At 39.9% G+C, this 20,746-nt stretch overlaps 1 protein-coding gene across 1 annotated transcript in view; it reads left to right on the top strand.

Moving 5' to 3' along the window:
* Window positions 1-20,746, top strand: part of CDC42BPG (CDC42 binding protein kinase gamma) — a 149,884-nt gene that overhangs the window by 104,609 nt on the left and 24,529 nt on the right. The window contains exons 16-32 of the mRNA XM_088480002.1: window positions 382-487; window positions 600-724; window positions 3,446-3,560; window positions 3,790-3,938; window positions 4,588-4,676; window positions 6,525-6,574; window positions 6,959-7,039; window positions 8,230-8,289; window positions 9,431-9,536; window positions 9,614-9,747; window positions 10,440-10,567; window positions 10,656-10,737; window positions 12,140-12,356; window positions 13,820-13,882; window positions 15,064-15,651; window positions 17,427-17,524; window positions 18,216-18,300. Coding sequence (XP_088336128.1) covers window positions 382-487; window positions 600-724; window positions 3,446-3,560; window positions 3,790-3,938; window positions 4,588-4,676; window positions 6,525-6,574; window positions 6,959-7,039; window positions 8,230-8,289; window positions 9,431-9,536; window positions 9,614-9,747; window positions 10,440-10,567; window positions 10,656-10,737; window positions 12,140-12,356; window positions 13,820-13,882; window positions 15,064-15,651; window positions 17,427-17,524; window positions 18,216-18,300 — 2,276 coding nt within the window. The remainder of the gene's footprint in view (window positions 1-381; window positions 488-599; window positions 725-3,445; window positions 3,561-3,789; window positions 3,939-4,587; window positions 4,677-6,524; window positions 6,575-6,958; window positions 7,040-8,229; window positions 8,290-9,430; window positions 9,537-9,613; window positions 9,748-10,439; window positions 10,568-10,655; window positions 10,738-12,139; window positions 12,357-13,819; window positions 13,883-15,063; window positions 15,652-17,426; window positions 17,525-18,215; window positions 18,301-20,746) is intronic.

Below are 20,746 nucleotides of genomic sequence, written 5' to 3'. Positions count from 1 at the left end.
TGTCCGTGAAAAATTCTCTTCTGGAAAACATTACAATTATTTCATGATATTTTTGCACAAATATTTTTGAAATATGTTTATTACATTGATTCCTGGGGATGTGAATCATTCCTATAGATTTGGTATGGGGACGCTATATGTCATTCCGCTGTTTACAAAATCATACATTGGTCTTCTCGAACAAGGATTATGGAAAGTATTGCTATGATTTATTTTCCTATAAAGAATATGCGCTGCTTGGAGGAAACCCTTATATGATCCTTTCTAGGTAAAGAAATTTCTTCCAATCTTTCACGGTCTGTGGACTCCTAACTCTCTGCCTTTTAGGTTTAACAAATTTGCTTATTGCTATAAACCTGACATGTTCTTTTTCCCATTCAGTGCTCGAGAACAAGAGGAGGAACTTCAGGAGATCCAGGAGGCAAATGAACGAGAGAAAAATCAGCTTAAGGAGGAGAACAACAAACTTAAGGAGGAACTTGAAAGGGTGAGATTACATGCTTAATTTTTACGTTCATCTCAAAGTTGTCAATCTCCCTTTGAAGGGTCAGGCTTTGATGGTTTTTGTCCTGACATGAACTGAAAATGTCTTTATTTAGATAACTGCAGCATCGGCAAAGATTTCCATCTCTCAGAAGCGTTTGGAAGAAGAAGTTCGATTACTGGAAGAAAAGAAAGAAACTCTAGCCAATTGGGAAGCTCAGATCACAGACATTCTTCAGTGGTGAGCAGTTTTATGTGCCTCCTCCATTATCTAATTTATCAGTTGATCCTTGAACCTTTTAATCCAATATAATCTAAAATAACATTTCAGATGGGTACACTGTAAAACTCTCGGAACAATGGCCAATTGTGGCATTAAAAGATCTTTTATAGTAAGGTTACATATTTTAGGCCATGCTCTTGAAGGGAACGCTTGGAATTATTGCACATTAGTCCCTATAACGTAGGCATGTGGCCCAGGACAACTTTACAATACCTAATATACAGACGTGTCCTCATACATCTAGCCTCAATGCAGCGTGACTAGCCTGGCGTGAGTGAGAGGCCAGGATTAATTTGATATGTGACACTTGTATGTCTGTGTGCACCTGAGTCTGTATGTGAAACACAACGGAACTTGGAATGAAAAAAGCTGCTGCAGCTACATTAAGGCACTTTGTATACAGATTCAGAGACTCAGTCGAACACGGATATAGAAGTGTTGCATATCAAATTAATAAGCGCAGTCTGTTGGTGCATCCTAGTCACATCACATTGCTACTTAGACGCATTTTCTGCAAAAAAAAAGGTGCAAAAATACACCCGGTGCGAACAGAGTCTCATGGGACCTGGCACGCCGAGAGTGGCTTTTTTGGTGTGACTGCATGAAAGATGTGCAAGGACACATCTGTATTATTATGACAAGCAGTTAATACTCAATAACCAGCATATAGTACTCCGTAACAAACAAATATCCTCCAAATAAGATAATATAATTTAAATTTAGGTATATTAAGCATCAAGAGGAATAGCTATGCACCGTTAACAACACAAACAGTACAAGAATACAACAATCGCCAGCTGATTATAAGATACAGTAGCCTACTTGGCACTACATGGTCTTTTATGATGATATACTCTTTCTGAGGACAGAGACCCAAGATGGGAACTGTCAATGGTAGACCGGGACATCTGGTAACAAGAGCCTTGAGGCTTTATGTATTGTTGTAAAATCACCTTTCTGTTCATTCTGTGTGGCATTTTTTATTGACCTGAACTTAGAAGAAAGGTTCTAAATGTTTAGACACCGAAATAACTAATTTACAAAGCCCATTAAGGGGCAAATTCAAATCTGCTTGAAGGTCTCAATATACCATTCTGCAACCCCATAGAGGTGCACAGGTAAACTTCAATGTTTTGCTTATGATCAGATGTCAGATGTCGCATGATGTTTGGCAGGTACATCACACATAATTGATTCATCCCAAAAAAATTGTACTGCAGAAAGCCTTGATTTTGCACTTGAGTCTAAGGGGGATATTTATTAAGAGTCAGTTTCTGTTTTTTGGGTGGATTCCCGGTAGATTTGCAATACTCTAATTTACTAAATCCAAATCTGCTGGGAACACTGATTTTAGAACATAAAAGAACATTTGCTCACCATTAATGTTTTTTTTAACTTGAAAAATACAAATCCCAGATTTACTAAGCACTGTGTTTACAAAACCATATGGAAAACCTGCCCAAATAATAGACCTTCCTCTGGCATGTATGTTGATGTGAAGAACTGCACATATCAGTATAATCTGTGCAGGCTTTGTTGATTTAAAAAAATGTTTAAAACTGTAATATTATATTTAAAAAAAAAACTGTCATGTGGTTCACTCTCAAAATGTTGGTATTAAAAAATAGGAGATCCACACTTCCCTACGGATTCCAGTCCTGGGCTGACCAGTCGAGGACTGGTTGCCATTATTGCAGGGGATCTCACAGTTTTTGTTTTTTTTTAAATTAATCTACAAAGCCTACACTGTGTAGTATGCCTGCACAGATCTAGTCCACTTTGCGGCTGAACTGGGGGCTTGAAATCAAACGGATATCACCGGCAGATGAAAAATGACAATCGAAACTGATGCAATGCAAATACTGAGAGGGGGGGGGCAATCTGCCGATGATGCCCGTCAGTTTCAAATTGACAGCAAAACCTACGCTACGAAATTTACCCCTACTGTGGGTGTAACTCCCAGTACACTTCAAGGGACACACGCTCCACTCCTGGGGGATTCCTCTGCTTACAGAGAGTTGGAGAAATCTGAATGGCAAAAAAGAAAAGTGTGAACATTGCATTAAAGTTTATTATCCAACCTTTCTATTCTTTAGAACCAGCCCTTCCAAACTTTGTGTTTTTCTTTTAAATTACCAGTAGGCTTATCCTATCCTTATTGTTTAAAATTAATCTGAAAAGTTAAGGGAACATTTGGACCCCGACTGCCTTTATTATGTGTCAGTTGTATTTTTACCTTGTGCAAAGTGTGCATAAAAATCAGCCTCTCTGCCAAAGTTAAATTGAAAGGTACAAACTGCTTCCCATTAAACTTATAGGATGAGACCCTGATCTCCACCAACTTGGTGCTTAATCAGAGTGGAATTGGCAGTGTGCTTATATAAGGAATTGCAGCTAAACACTGTGCCCTCACTATCTATTTATCTAATTAAATATAGAATTGCTCTGCAATTACAGACAGCTTCCTTTGTATTTTGGGAGAATTGACAGATTGGCTAAGTTCCTTGCCATTGGCTAGTAGTAACTTCTCCTCATCAAATGTCTCTATCTACACCTAAACATGTTTGCAGAAATCTAATACATCAAGGTACACAGTGCAACCAAGGGGATTTTGTGCAGCTCATTGACCGTTTGCAATATAACTTATATAGGGTCATCTGTGTCCTTTTCTCTTTTTAGGGTAAATGATGAGAAACAGTCCCGTATTTATCTACAAGCCTTATCAGTGAGAATGACTGAGGAGTTGGAGGCACTGAAGAGTTCTGGCGGTCAAACACCATCCAGCAAGACAGTGGTGAGAACCAGGGGTGGTGTATGAATTGCTTAATTTGAGAGCACTATGATTGTGATTGTCTGGCTGTAAGAAAGTTTGAGACAGCCAAGATTATACTGTAGTAACTACTTTAACTAGTTCATTAAGTCTAGGGTACCCTCAGGTTACGGCTTAGAATGTCTCACTGAATCTAGAATAATATCTATGCAGGGTCTGAATTAAGAGAACTTTTTTTGTTTTCATTTTCTAGGAAAGCCAATGGAAAGCTCGCAGGCTGCAGAAGCTAGAGGCTTCAGGGCGCTTAGAGCTTCAGTCTGCCCTTGAAGCAGAGATAAGAGCTAAACAGAGCATCCAGGAGGAACTGAACAGGCTCAAGTCTGAAAGCCTTGACACTGACAGGTGATGCCTATGAAGATGAAGAAAAATTGTGGCCCCTTTCCCTACAATCCAAAAGGAATCTTGCACCTAGCGCTTATAATCTAGGCCGGTTTTGGTTATTGCGGGTACTGAATGGTGTGATTCCACCCCTATGATCAATGGGTTGGTGACGCTATAGCTGGCTAATTCCTTCAGCATGTCATAATGTGACACTGCCCCAGCCTGCTCAATACTTGGCTGAATTTCCGAAGAGAATAAAGCATGCAAAAATAAAAGTACCTTCTCCTTTGTAAAATAAAGTCTCTATGCTGAGACCACTGGGGCCACTCTCCAGAACACTGGCCTGTGGGTGTTTGTTTAGTAATATTAGATAGTAAACAGATAACACTACTGATCCTAGCAAGCCCTTGTAGCAATAAACAACATAGAACAGCTTCACTCTAATTGGTTGGAGCATGAAAAAGCCTCTCTTATTGGTTAGTTGCTTTTGCTCTCTCCCATGTAGGGTCTAGCGACAATAAAACTCACTGTATCAATGAGGTTCACTTATAAAATGTGTCAGAGGTTCATCACAAAATCCCTCAGTGTTCGCTCATCATAAATGAGTTGTAAAGCATGAGATGTAAAGGACTTTGCATATTTCATGGATTCATTTTCTTGATTAAAATAGGAAACTGCTGGAAGCAGACGATGTAAACAAGAAGTTAAGAGCAGAATTAGAGAAGTTACGCGAAGAAGCTAAATCAAAGGGGACAACAGGTAATAATAGGGTATTGTTTGTGATAAAATGGTGGTTATGGGGAAAAATTAGATTTTTGTAATGTACTTAAGTAAAATCCTTTTCTTGCTGTCCTTTGGAGGATATGGGATTACCATGCGATATTGTGTGTGGTGACAGGAAGTTGGGGCACTTTAAAGTTAGCGGTAAGGGACTGATGCAGAATTAACTGATTGTCCATTTGTGCATAGTATCTTCCATGTATTCTTACTGCTCTTGCTCAGAAAATGTTCTGTAAAGGCACTTTTATGCAAATGATAGACCAGTATGTAAATGTAAGCCCATTTTACTGGCAACTGCCTGGGAACTTTTGTTTTGTCTAATAAAGCCACAAAGTGTAGCCTGGGAGTACAGAAGAAGAGGGAGACATGAAAATCAACTTTCTCTAATGAAAACAACCAGCAAAACAATGAAAGAAACCATTAACAAGAATGATACACAAACAAAAAGCATAAAAGGAGGGCATCCTGTGTCCCCTAATAGCCTAAAAGTGAAGAATTTAACTCAAGTACAAAAATCCAATTGTTTCTATTCCTCTCTGCTGGGGGATACTGCATTACATTGTGGGTGTCCCAAAGCTGTCCCTTGAGAAGAATCCATTCAGAAGTTGTGTTACCCAGCACATTAAGCTCACAACTAACATCTTTGGATATAAAAGTATTCTCTTATGAACATCAACATGTCATCCGTCCTGCATATATCCTGGTTCCTATGGACATGGAGTCTCAGTGCCTTTACAATGTTTGAGAGCAAAGAGAACCCACTTCATATGGCAACTAATGTACTCCTTTTTGTCTAAAAACAACCCTGGAAGATGAGGAAACGAGGCCTTAAGTCAGCACCAAGCTCAAAAACTCTCCAAGCAGAGGAGATCGCTAGCAGGAGGCAGTCTTCCAAATAATGAACTTCAACTTCACTAACTGAAAGCACGGTGCTGCAAACCTGCCGGTACCTGTTCAAAAATAATAAAAATCTGTTTTCTCTGAAAGAAAACAAAAAGGGCTGAAGCTTCACGGAGCTGTCTTCCAGAAAATCTTGGAGAGACAGCAGTAAGTGGTCAGAGTGAAGAAAAAGAGGTCCGAAACTGCTTTGTGTCACAACAGACGATGTATCTCTTCCAAACCCTATGCTAATTCTGGACTGAAACAGGTTCTCAAACTTTGAAAATGTTCTGAACCACAATGCCTGAAAAGCTTCTAGCTCTTAAGGTTCATTGTTTCAACATACACACTCTGGTAATGAAAGGGGCCATAATTTAAGTGATCAAGTCTTGAAGGCTGGTGCCTTTGGATCATGGTTAAGATGTCTGTGTGACAAGACCATCTGGCCCATTCTGGTTATACCATTATCACCAAAGGTGAACAAATCTGATAATTTTCTTTAGTGAGATCATCTTATCAATGAAGAATGTTCCTACCTACCTACCTTCCATACCTTGGTGCAGGGTCTGAACCAGGGCTTATACCTCGTTACCTACTGCAGGACCACATATGTTGCTTCCACGCCTCTGATACATGGCCTGTAGGCACGGGGATCCTGATCACTATCAGCTGCAGCAGAGACCAGATTCCACCCAGAGGCGATCCAACCGCTGAGTGAAGGAGCAAAAGTATAATTAATAAAACCTGTAATAAAAAATAAAAAAAACTCAAGTTCCCAGTCAGCCAATGGGGTATAGAGGAGGAGGAGTTTGAGACTTTTGCTGCTAAGGTGCCTAAACTTCCTGTAACCAGGTAATACAGCATCCCCCAGTGGATGAATATAACTGTCTTCATAGTCCAGCCTTGATTAGTCTGACATGTCCTCACCTTGAATTTTGTGTATTTCAGAAAACAAGCCGCAGCGTTCTCTCATCCCATTCCTGTCATTCCGCTCTGAGGTATTAATGGCTGGGACTCTCTTTACAATTTGTTACTTATTTAATTTTCTGTTGGCTATCTCTGACGTGTGAATCACTATGTAATAATTCTAACAATAATAGTAATTAAAAATACAGAGTGACTCCTTCAATGTTTTACGGCAGGGGAACATTTTGCTAGGCCAGAGGTTCCCCAACTCCACCATTGCAGTCCATGTTTTAAGAATATCCATACTTGAGCACAGGTAATTAGCACCTCATTCAATTTGATTTAACCATCTGGACTCAAACATGGATATCCTTAAAACCTGTACTGTAATGGCAGAGTTTAGGAATCTCTGTGCTAGGCTATTTATTTTGCTAATCCTTTTGCCTAAGTTTTTTTTGCTTTAATTGCTCCAACAGAAGGATTTGGTCACTGCAGACAACTCAGACCAGCTCCAGTCACTAAACAATGTCAGCATGAGACGGGGAGATAGAACTGATGTAAGTGCGAAATGATCTGACCAATGTCGCCAATGTGTACATCAGACTTTGTATGTTTTACACATTGTAAAAGCCGCAGAGACTGGTGGTATCATACATGAGCGAGAGCTACAAAATGGAAGGACCTCCAAGTTTGCGAATAGACTACTATTTAATAGCATGTGACCACTTCAAGATATTACCAACTGGTTTTTTTCTATAGAAAGCATTATTTGGACCAATAAAGTTTAGCATGTATTATGTATACAGGATTTTTATGGGTTTTCCCCACAACAGAAGCTGTCCCTGAAGTAGAGCAATTAGCATCATCCTTAGTTGTGGGATGATGATTGGAAGCTTGGCTTTCTCAGCTAGATTAATTGACTGGACACGTGTGTATGACTTGTCCCATTTCAAAATGAGGCAAACTGCACAGCTTTGAATGGTTTCCATGCAGAAAAGAACTTTCTTGGGTGATTCTGAGCTGGGAGCAAATAAAGTATTAAAGGTAATTTTGCACCTTGGTAAAACTGTGTTGTACTGCAGGTGGGGCAGATTTAAAATGTGTAGAGAGATTTAGGTTTGGGAAGGGGGGTGTCCAAACTGAAATCTAAATTGTAGTGTAAAAATAAAGCTGTCCATTATTTGTGGGTTACATGCAAAAGCAGCCAGTCCTTACCCTGCATGCAAAAACAATTAATGTATTTCCCCCCCTTGAATTGCAACATGGTTTATTCCAGAGTGACTTACTTTGTTTTGCTATGTTCCCACCTCAGAATCAGGCCCTCTGTGTATCAAGTTTATCTTGTTCGAAGAAAAATCTTCTGCTGTCATTAGTTGACACCACATTTACCAGCCCCCTGACAATGTGACAAAACATTAAAATGCCAATATATTGCAAACGTACGAGAATAAATCAGGACATTTCCTTTTGAGTAACTTACTCCATTTGTTTTCATCTTCCCTAAGTATTTAATAATTTCTAATGCACATTTAAAATGGCTGCAGCAATATTCATAGCACTGGTACCATGATGAGTGTAGGTGAACATTATTGGGAACATCACTTTGTTGCGCCTTTTAAGGTTGTGTTATACCCTCTACCTTAATCACTATAAGTTAATTACATAGCTATGCTAGGTGTTCATGTACTCTAATACAGTAATACACAATGCTGAATTTCATACTGAATTTCACTATTTCTCGCCCTAGTCTGTCAAAAATAAAGCCAACAGGAGATCTGCAGGAATCATAGAAGAGGTGTCAGACAAGGTATATACTATACATCACAATAATTGCACTGCTTGTTATCTTTTAAAGGAAAGTATCACTATATGGACTATGGGCCTAATTAATTATGGATCGCAATTGCAACAGCATACGCAGATCGGCCGATTGTGCATATTACGTATGCACCGCAGTTTGTGTGCATGAGTTAGCATTGCAATCACTCTGCAATCACTTATGCAGATAGAAAGCCATTGCAGAGTGAGTAACGGAAGGTCAGCGTTTGGGGGTGATGACGGGGGAATGGTCATAGAAATGCAGGCATGCCAGTCCGTTTGAACACTGTTGTTTGGGCGTGCATAGATTAGTCACTGAGATAGCATACACAGCCTGAGTAATCACTGCGTGTGATGAGGTTAGTAATTTCTGAGTAAGGTCAGACCTGCTGTAATTTGCGTGAGGGACCGATGTTACCGATCTATACTTAGGGGTAAAACGGATGTGAGATAGCGGTAGCGGGCATCTCTATGCTGGCTGTGCGATGGCTTTACGATTGCAGTCATTAGCATATTTTCGCAGCAGGCCTGTGTGCGTAATCACAGCTGCGATTGTAATAGCGATCCATAGTGTATCAGGGCCCTATGTACGCATTAGCAATCCTGGCCTAGCCTAATATGGATTTCAGACCCTTTTAATTCTAGCAAGACAATATCTGGTAAGTAACAAAATGTACATTCTTCCATTTAAATTTGTACTTGCCGATTTTCAAGATATTTTGTAGCAGACAACTCAAATACCAGGTCCTGTTCTATCTCCTTGTAAGCAAGTACAACTTGCAATATCACCTTATATTAAAAGGAAAATGACTGGGGGTACTTATATTACTCTATATTACAGTAATTTCTAATTAAGAAAAATATATATTTTTAGACTCCTAACTGGCGCCACACCACTATAAATCACTGGTACTTCCCGGGGCTTCTCTGTTCCAAAGGTAGAGCTGAAAATCTTTTATAGCCAGGTTTATGGCTTTGCTGTGTGTACAGAGCCACTTTTGGGAAAAGCTTGCAGTACACTGCTGTACCAGTAACTAGTGGCCTCATTGGCTATCTTTTGAAAAAAAAATGTTTATTTTTGTTTAAACATGATTTCCAGATTAATTTCCTCTTTGAATTTTTTGTCACAGCCCAGGTCGCACACATTCAAAGTGAAAAACTTTATGTCCCCAACAAAATGTATGCGCTGTACGTCTGTTATGGTTGGACTGGCACGGCAAGGAATGTGCTGTGAAGGTGAGGTTCTCTTACTACCTCTTGTTGCCTTTTTATAGAATAGAACATAAATAATGTGCTCTTTGTTTTTTCTGTAGTGTGTGACTACGTGTGCCATGTGCACTGCTGTGAGGGTGCCAACATCTGCCCATCCCCTACAAGTCCGTATAAGAAGATTCTTGGAGTGGATCCAGTCACTGGCAGTGGCACCGCTCTAGAAGGCTACTTATCGGTTGGTTTATTATCTCCAATGGTGGCTAATTATTGATTCTAATGCATTTTAGTTATACTCTGTAGCTCACTACAAAGATCATTTCAACTTTGGGGCACTCTAAATAGAAAAAGTAGTGTAACCATGATTGAAAAGAGAGGAATGGTTCGGACCGCTCAAATGGCAATTTACCAGTCACTTACATGTCAGTGAGAGATATACAGATTATTTGGCCAAAGTGTACGTGAAGTGAATGTGTAGAATATCATTATAGGTTGTATTACCTTATTCTGGTCCGTGCACTATTTTTCCCTCCTTAGATGCGAATGGCAGCCAAGTCTGGTGTTTGTACATAGTGTTTGCTTCCCATGTACCCTGCATGTTGTGTAATAACAATGGAGGTCACAGAACTATAGGACAAACTTGCTTTGAGGAATTTATTATTTTCAGTTTTATTACATAACACAGGGAGCAAATTAATTCATCTTATTCACTGATATATATAACTCTTACTATTTTGAGGACATAAACGAGTAAATATCTAAGAAGACTATTTTACTGCAGCAATTAAATCTACTACATATGATTTTTGTTGTTTGTGTAAGTAATCTTATATATGCATTATTAGCTTTTAGTGATCTAAACAAATTCCCTCTTGGAAGTACAGATTTGGATGTTGTGTCATCTGTGCTCGGTATTCAATATGTACTCAGGTCCCCAAGCCAGCAGGAGTGAAGAAGGGCTGGCAGCGAGCCTATGTGATAATAAGTGACTTCAAGATCCTTGTGTATGATGCCAGTCCCCAGAGTAATACAGCTATTCTACAGGCCATTGATATGAGGTATGTGTCCCCACAGCAGAGAGAGCCCTGGTGTGATCCCTACACTCTATCACATGGAAATGACTATAGTGTTTCATTGTCTCCCCAGGGATCGGCATTTCTCAGTTACTTCGGTCTTAGAGTCTGATGTCATTCACGCCAACCCAAAGGATGTTCCTTGTATATTCCGGGTAAGTCATGAATATACCCGAGTAGTGTAAAAAAAAAGAAAATAAATAAAAATACAATCAATACAGATTTCAGTTTATACAAATGGGGTTTGGACGCGCTAGTGATTACAGGTGGGGTAGAAAAAAAGGGGTATTGTAATAAACAAAACAGATATGTGCAGATGTTACAATGATCAATAGTTAATGAGACCGGCAATTGCTAAATAAACAGAGGACTGAAAATAGACACATAAAGACAAAAGGATGTTTGTAGCTCTTTCATAGAAAAAATGTGTGTGTGCTGGAGGAAAGTGAATCTGTTGTGGCAGTCCCGTGTCTTGCACGCTGAGAGTGGAGCAGCGGTTGAAAGCTTACCCTATCTTACCCTATTGACGGCGCAGACTGGAGTCCGCTGACGACTTGTGGGAACGGGTAGTATCGGCTATAAGCTCTGTGCTGTTGCCGTCTTGCTTGAGTTTTCCCGGGCTTTGTTGTTTCGGGCTCTGTGGAGCGAGTCGAAGTCCGGGGTTTCTGCTGCCGCTTGCGCTCCTGTTGTCTCTCCGTGCTCTTACTGCCGCCTTTCCTAACACCAACGCGTTTCGTCATTCAATGACTTTTTCAAGGTGTCGGATCTTGGCAGCAGGGACAGCCGACAGGAGCAGCTGGAGCAGGGGAGGGCAGCCCTTAGAAGTGCGCTCCGAATCGGGTCCTCCTCGCCGTGCTGAGTGGCCACTCTCTTCCCCCAGACTTAGCGTAACAAATGAGTCAGTGGGATTTGTTACGCGTTGGTGTTAGGAAAGGCAGCAGTAAGAGCACGGAGAGACAACAGAAGCGCCGTCAATAGGGTAAGATAGGGTAAGCTTTCAACCGCTGCTCCACTCTCAGCGTGCAAGACACGGGACTGCCACAACAGATTCACTTTCCTCCAGCACACACACATTTTTTCTAAGAAAGAGCTACAAATATCCTTTTGTCTTTATGTGTCTATTTTCAGTCCTCAGTTAATGAGACCGGCAATTGCTAAATAAACAATTGATCATTGTAACATCTGCACATATCTGTATTGTTTATTACAATACCCATTTTTTTCCACCCCACCTGTAATCACTAGCACGTCCAAACCCCATTTGTTTTTCCAGTTATAGAGTGTAAATCAGGTGTCTGATTACACTCAATAGGACAGCTGCTAATTCTCTGATTAAGCGCGCAGGATCCTTTTTGTACAAGATTTCAGTTTATTACATGAGCTTCAGCAATTAAATCATTGCCAATTTTTTTTATTGTATATTTTACCTTATATTTTTCTTTTTTAAATTTGTGTGAATTGCAAATCTAAAATATGTAGTCAACACAATATGGATGTTGTGTATTGATACTGTATTTCTGATTGTTTAAAAACATGGTGCATTTGCCTCCGCTGTAGGTTACCTTCTCCCAGCTCTGCTCCCCACTCACCATGCCCACTCAGCTACTGCTGGCAGATACCGCAGAGGAAATGCAGAAATGGGTGCAGGTGCTGAAAGAGCTTCAGTTACTCCTGCGGGAACAGGGACCACAGGACTGCAATGTTCGGGTGTTGAAGGAGGCCTACGACAGTGCATTGCCTCTCATACGTACAGCGTTATGTGCAGCTATCATAGGTAATGTACCTTCCATTGGAGAGTGAATCTACCAGCAAAATGCAGTCATATGTCATTTGCAATGTGCAAAATGCCTGCTGCAAAGTGCTGAAAGATAGCTGAGGATCTTCTGCGCAGAACGATATATGCTTCGCTTTTTGCCAAGGCGCATGGGTCTACTGAGCAAAGAGCTACAATTTGCATGAGCATTGGGTGGGGACAGATCAATGCACCTAGCTGTAGTGGAGCAGTGCAGAAACAAAAGGCGGCCATTTTATTTTTTCCTCTGTAAAAGGGCATTGCTCTGAGGGTAGCATCTTTGCCCAAACAGATGAAAGAATTTTTATTTATTTAGTTATAATAAAGTAGGCAGGGGAACAATTACATACAAAGTGTTGAAATACTGCTGCATCCGGAAACATACTGCAAGTCCCAAATTCCTCTTCTGTTTACTATTTATACAGTCTGTGGCCACAAGGTCGGGGGTGATCATTCCATCCCCATGCTTCTGCCAGCAGCTTAGCCCAGGCGTTTGTATGCATTTGGCAATGCCAGTTCCATAGCTGAGACTGCTATAGACATCGATCTGGTCTTTCCAGGGCTTCCACTAGCTTCACTGCTACGAGGGGAACCATTAACCCCCAACTATCACCTGCAGACTATCAGATGGGCGCAGTAGCCCCCATGTACAGAGAACCATCTCCGAAATCAAACTCAGTGTCTTGGTGTCAGTCTCTTTTAAATACTCCCATGTCTCCACTTTTAGGTGAAATCACTCAGGACAGTGTGTCTCACTGTGGTTAGTAGGGTTAGCCCAGGCCGCAGAAGCATGGCTGCTTACAGGCATGAAATGGTGTTTCTAGGTCCCAGGAGAACAGTATGGGGACAGCACACCACACAGAGAATTTTTTCATCTCAACCGCACAAAATTAACCCATTCCTGTGCTCTTGGAGATTAATGTAGGCAGGGAACATTAGAGGAACCCTTGTGAGATGGTGGGGTGCCAGACGGGTGTGACCATTATTAGTTGCCCATTTACATGTCACAGTAATCTTTGGGTCTTATCCTATACTACCATTTTATGACCAATGTGGCAATGTAACAAAAGAGCTTAAAAGGTACACAATTGCCACATGGTCATGATTAATGTAAACCGTAAAGGAGGCTAAACTGAGCAGTATTTTACATGAACAATGCTTATTTCACTGAAGGGGGTGGTGTGAAAGAGGTGCTACTCCAGTGGTAGGAGATTAGACGTCTCATGTGACATCTCAGTTTTGCACAGTGCTTGTTGCGGAGGCCTCTCCTAAGAGGTGCAGGTAAGTGTGTGCCTTGCAGTCACCCAAAAGCCCCGAAACAAAACCAAGGCGTTTTGCAATGTGCTTCATAGATATTTTCAATGACACAATGTCAAAAAACTTCCTATGAAGCTAATGATGTACAACAATCTATTTCCAGTAATGTACGTAACCTGTTTTTACAGATCAGGAAAGAATAGCTTTGGGTACAGAGGATGGGCTTTACCTGTTGCACATGAATAAAAATGGTAAGGATCACTGTAACTATTCTTGTAACCTGTATATTTATTTAGTTCTTCCCGTAAAAAACCCTAGGGATTATTTTAATCATCTGATTGGGCTGCAGTGCACATTTTACATTGGTGACAGATGCAATAGTAAAATGGTTTTCAACACTGGAGATTTTTATTACATGTTTGTTAGACATGTACTGTACGTGGGTCTTGGTTCTTACCATAGAGGCGGTACACTGGAAAATGTATTCCTCCTGCTCCTTTATATACCACCTATTTCCCTCTGTGCTGCCACAAGAGGGTGTTTCTGCATTCCATTGTGAGAATTTGGGAATTGTGCAGAATCTACTTACTGATGAAATGGTTATGGCCACACCCATTTTGGTGGCATCATACTACGTCAATAGCAATTGTTCTCTCCCACCCCATCACCATACTATCAACCAAGCACATATCCACGTCACCCAGCACAGACACACTTCCCTCTACATAGACAATACTATAAACTATAAACTTTTCTGTTTGAGAAAATATTTATCTTTCTGTTAAGAGTGATATTATGGCCAATGAGATCTTCTTTTGACCTTATACTATTCGTAATAAATCTATTTTAATAAAGTTTTACATTTTGAACTATTTTAGAAGTTGGATTGCGTCCAGTGCATTGTTACTTTGGAGGAATGTCCTTTCACTAAGGATTTAAACATGACTGATGTAGTTTAGTGGCAGTACACCCCTATAGAAAATATGGCAAGGATATAGCTGTATAAAATCAGGATAGGGACATTATTTCTAACTTCAAAAATATAATTGTCTATGCTTTTTATTTGTTGGAATTATTGTACAGTTTGTTGGGATTATTGTACATCTTGTTGGGATTATTGTTGTGATTATTGTACAGTTTGTTGGGATTATTGTACAGATTGTTGGGATTATTGTACAGATTGTTGGGATTATTGTGTAGTTTGTTGGGATTATTGTATAACATGTCAGGTCCAGCTTTTTATTAAATCTTCTTGGCTGTGACCATGTCCATAAATGACGGATGCATTAGATTTATCATTACTTCCTTATTTCCTGAACTGCTAACTTTCTAATAACATATGCTGCAATACTTAGTACTGCTTCCTTTTTACTTGGTGTACTGCTCTATTAGATGCTCAGTAATAAGCCATATCTTTACTTTTCCTGCCTAGAAATCACCCAGTTGGGAGACTGCAAGCGAGTTCTGTCCCTACGCTCCGTTCCTGAAGTCCAGCAGTTGGTTGTGCTTTGTGGGAAGAGCCATAGTGTCCGCCTATTTTCCTGGGATCTCATCCCAGACTCTGCTGGAGTAAAGATCCCCGAGGCAAAGGGCTGTCAGGCCATTGCAACTGGTTTGGTGTGTCAAGGTTCATCAGTTGTTCTTTGTGCTGCTTCCAAGCGCCAGGTCGTCTGTTTCCAATTGACAAACCGCAAAGGTCTCCCACGTCGGATTAAAGAGTTTCAAGCAGCAGGAGTGGTGCAGTGCATGGACATCTTAGGGGAACGGCTTTGTGTTGGATACTCTGCAGGATTTTCTTTATATCCTCTCCTTAATGAGGGTGCTCCATTAAACTTACCCCACCCAGATGACCCTAAATTAAACTTCCTGACACAAGCTGCCCCTGATGCATTCTGTGCAGCAAGACTCACACTTAATGAATATCTACTATGCTTTTCCACACTTGGAATCTATGTGAATGCAGAGGGGAAGAAATCACGCTCTCAGGAGATCATGTGGCCCGCACCTCCGCTAGCTTGCTGTGAGTTTTACAACTTATTTTGTATCCGTTGTTATTGAATATAATTAATAAGGAGACACTGGTGCTATTAATGCCTATGGACATTTTTCAGATTTGAATTAAATTACAAAGTCAGTTAGTAAACATTTAATATACAGTTTTCTGAAGTCTTTTTATCATTCTTATACAACTTATTTTTTTCTACTTTTTAAGGTGTATTTCAATAGATAATAAAACATACAATCTCTGAAATAAGGTACATTCTCCTGTTAGGTCAGGTAGAAATGGTTATGCAAGCTAAACTGGTATCTTATTTAAATTATCGCAGACCCAATTTTATTTTTGGTTAATTGTGCCTAGCACAAGAAGAATTTATGTACTAATTTTCTGACAACACTTTGTACATCCCATGAAGTTGTGCCTGGTACCTCTGAGCCGGTTGTGATAGTTTTGGTCCTTACTGGACCTGGCTACACTTCCACTGACTTTATACCTAACCTTCAATGTGAAACACACACACCTTTCGAAACTAGGCCACACCCCAAGCTATTCCTTGAATATTATCCTAACTCATTAAGATTAACACATTGGTTCCCAAACTTGGTCCTCAAGACCTAAAACAGTTCACATATACCCGGTCACCCAGCAACTGCACAGGTGCAGTCATTGCTCACTGACACATTTTAAAAGATCCACAGGTGAAGCTAATTATTTCCCTTGTGATTCTGTAAGGAGACCTGAAAAACATGAACTGGGCTCCTGAGGACAGAGTTTGAGAACCTATGGATGAACAATCTAATTTTAGTTTGAGGATGGGTAACGGACACCAACGTAATGGCAAATGTACTGAATGTAAGCCTGCAAGCTATCTAACCACACACTTTTAAAAACTAGATAAAAGGTTATTTTTAAACATCCATAACTTATATATGCAATTTAGGTTTTTCTTTTCACATTCTCTATTTCAGGGTGTAACTGAAGGCTTTAATGAATTTATTGGATGTAAGGGTGGTTCATTAGGCATATGTAAGGCCAGGGTCATTAGGCGCATGTAAGGATAGGGTCATTAGGCGCGTGTAAGCCCGGGGGCATTAGGCGTATGTAACTGTGGGTCATTAGGCATATGCAAGGCCAGGGTCATAAGGCGTATGTAAGGATAGGGTCATTAGGCGCATGTAAGCCCAGGGTCATTGGGCGTATGTAAGGGTAGGTCATTAGGCTCATGTAAGCCCAGGGTCATTAGGCGCACGTAAGCCCAGGGTTATTAGGCGCACGTAAGGATAGGGTCATTAGGCGTATGTAAGGGTGGTTCATTGTGCGCGTGTAAGGCCAGGTTCATTAGGCGCGTGTAAGGCCAGGTTCATTAGGCATATGTAAGCCCAGGTTCATTAGGCGCATGTAAGGTTGGGGTCATTAGGCGCATGTAAGGTCGGGGTCATTAGGCGCATGTAAGGTCGGGGTCATTAGGCGCATGTAAGGTCGGGGTCATTAGGCGCATGTAAGGTCGGGGTCATTAGGCGCATGTAAGGTCGGTGTCATTAGGCGCATGTAAGGTCGGGGTCATTAGGCGCATGTAAGGTCGGGGTCATTAGGCGCATGTAAGGTCGGGGTCATTAGGCGCATGTAAGGTCGGGGTCATTAGGCGCATGTAAGGTCGGGGTCATTAGGCGCATGTAAGGTCGGGGTCATTAGGCGCATGTAAGGATAGGGTCATTAGGCACATGTAAGGACAGGGTGTTTGGGAAAAGTCTCTCACTCATGGATGCTGAGTAATTAAGAAGTGTTTATCTTTGCAGCATATACCTCTCCTCACCTCACAGTTTACAGTGAAAACGCAGTAGACATCTTTGATGTCCGAAAAAGTGAGTGGATCCAGACTGTCCATCTGAAGAAAGTAAGTTTCTTCTGCATCTATTTATGATTTTGTTGATTTTTTTTTTTTTTTTATTGTCCAAACATGTATTACTTTAAAAAGAAAAATCCGTAAGAGGATGTAACTGGGGTGTACAGTGGGTGCAATTGTGGGGTGGTAGAAATCCCTTTGTAAAGCGGTTACATGGGGATAAATGGGTATTGCAGAAAATGTATAAGAACAGTTCCATGTTTATGCTAGATGGTAATAGCCTACAAGATTGGGATAATGCTTAAAGTAATACTGAGAATGAAAGGGTAGGAAAATGAGCGACCCATTTACTAAGGTCCGGATGAACATCCGTGTAATTGGCTATCCCACTCCCCATTCCACTGTAATCATTTTTGTTTGTCTCCTTTGCTGGACTGATTGTGAACTGCGGAAAGTGTAGGTGGATTATATGGCAAAAGTGGCGTTCATTCCTGTTTTTCCCCTGTGCCCGATCTCATGATGATAACCATAGCACACCATCTGTGTCCACCTACTACTTTGCAGGTTTCCATTATTTACTCTACTTTCCTATGTGCGATTCTCCTGCAGGATATCAAGCAAAGTATACTTTTGAACTTGTCTCAGGTTATACAAGATAGATTGTATAGATAGATTTTTTTTTTTTTTTTTTTTAAATACATAAAAGTCTATGCTTTTAAGTTTCATTTTTTGTTCAACGCAGGTTCGTCCCTTGAATTATGAGGGATCTCTCTGTATCTTCGGGACTGAGAAAGTCCGGTTGGTCTATATACGGAATAAGTTGGCTGGTTAGTATTCATATTTAAAGCATTCAAAAAAGGGGCACTGAATTACAAATGTTAATAAACAATATAATTGTTTTACAAATGAATGACGTTTGCATATCAATAATCTTCTATTCCAAAAAGAAGTAATTAACAATTCCCCAGTAGGAAATAATGGCAAGTTCAACAGTATTAATGGCAGATCAAGTAAAATACACTTAGTATATAAATTTTTTTTTTTTGGTGGTTTGAAGAAAAAAAAAAAGCTATAGAGCTAAGGAGGGTGGGAAAAAAGATTACGCTACTTAGATTTGTACAAGTCATTTGATAAAGTTATTCAAAATAACTTTCAAGGTTTAAGATTTAGCTGAAAAGATAATAAAATGTTCCTGAAGGACGAATTATACAAAAAGTTAGGACTACGGCCAAGAATATTGTAACTAAAAATGTGCAAGCTAGACTCCAATTCCTTGAAGTGGCATCTGCGAACAAGAGTATAATGCCAACTTTGTCTCGCAAAAGCATTACAGCAGGTGAGCACTGTCCATTTGCAATAGTATAGAACCAAGGGACTACAGTGTCAACTACCTAAAATCATAAGAGATTAAACATCCCCATACTAATAGTAGATAGATTAAAACATGAGATTGTTTCTAAATGTGAGGGATTTCAATCAGACAACAAAAAGGTGGGTTGTGGAGGCTGCACTAGTTCTGTCACATATAGGGAATGTGCCAAATAAATCAGTTGCAGCTGTCAGAATATACTAAAAAAAGGACATTACAAAACCCAAAGGAATATCAATATTCAAAAAAGAGAAGATATTCCCTGCGCACACCTGCTTAAACTCGGTCTCTTTTAATGTACAAGGTGATTTGTACCTATACTGAATAATGAAATAAATACAAAGATTTCAAGGTATATGTAAAATACAATTTATTGATACCTTATATACAGTAGCTCACAAAAGAGTAAATATTGAGAGTGACTGTACATATACTGTTGTATTAAAATGCTTGGGAGTAATAAAATCTCCTAGTAAAATAGTTGTTAAAATAATATATGTTGATATATAGGGAATAAATGAATCTTATTCCTTACTTTATAAATAGCAATAATGTGTGAGTGCTTGCGATTCCTAATACCGGTATACAGAACAGCTAGACATATACAAACAAATAAATATACAACACATAAACCTTGCAGTCTCAAAAAGCTGTGTACTGCAATGGTGAAGAGGAAAATATTGTATGAGTCAATGCACAGGGTATTAAATGGATTCTTCCTCCTCCAAATAGAGAGGGAAATTTGCTCAAAGGCGTTTTACTTTCCCCCGTTTAGGGTGTAAAGGCTTTAATTGACTCTGCTAGATCTTTTGCAGTCGGAAGGAGCGGTGGATGCGGGATCGATGTAATCCTTGTCCTCTACCCGTCTCTTGGGTCTCTGTATGCTGCAGTCGGAATGAGCAGTGGATGCGGGATCAATGTAGTCCTCGTCCTCAACGTTTCACCTGATCACAGGCTTCTTCAGGAGTATAGAGGTGATCGATTTCTCCCTCTGTCCATCCTTAAATAGCGGTTTGCCAGGTGCTGTTAATTTTGCCCTCATGAAGCTGATATGGTGGGTTTTTTTGCCCTTTCCCACATTTGATTGGTTGCAGGTTGTGTTTGAGAATAAATAAAATCCTGGCAATGAAGTTTTATTTGGCAAAAATTGCAGATTATTGCGCATCCAGGCTATATGTACCGACAATACAAGAAACACTTGGACAACACAATATCAAGTGAATAATATATTATGAAATAAATAAAGAAAAATAATAAATGTAACAATAAAACTAACAAAAATGTGAGCTGTTGGTAACTACTGTATTCTATTTTCAATTGGAAGACTAATTGAAGCAGCAAATGGAAAAAGCATGTTGGTGTTAATTAAATTGAATCCCATTAGGGAAAAGCTATTGTTTATGGGTATTGGTAAAAAAGGGGACGGGAGGGGTAAAAATTATATTGAGTACTACCTTTGAGATTATTATTGGGTATTAGCATATGAATAAAACTTGTCATATATTCGGGTTGGAAAAACAAAAATTGTAAAGTAGCTGGAAAAACAACTAAAAGGGGAGGAAAGGTCCCTGTCTAATTTAAGATGGTCTTGCTTGATTGGAGGTTTCATCATTCTTTAAGGAAAGGGGTTATTTCTAGGTTTATGTTAAGCCCTTTTGGTTGTCTTGTTCCCAAAGTATATATCATTTCAACTTCTTTTCTTGACAGCGCTTTTTCTATTCTGGTTCCCCTCCAGGTAGCTGTTACTTTTTTGAGACCTACAAATTGAAGATCTGATGTGTCACTGTTGTGTTTTTCTAAAAAATGTACCGGACTACTATGGTTGTCTTTCTTGTTTTGGATGTTGCACAGATGTTCCTGGATTCTGAAGTGTAATTTTCTTTTGGTCATACCTATGTACTGTA

This window comes from Taudactylus pleione, unplaced genomic scaffold (genome assembly GCF_031769625.1).
Source record: "Taudactylus pleione unplaced genomic scaffold, aTauple2 ptg000250l, whole genome shotgun sequence".
NCBI classification, from domain to species: domain Eukaryota; kingdom Metazoa; phylum Chordata; class Amphibia; order Anura; family Myobatrachidae; genus Taudactylus; species Taudactylus pleione.
This window is presented reverse-complemented; position numbering and strand designations above follow the sequence as displayed.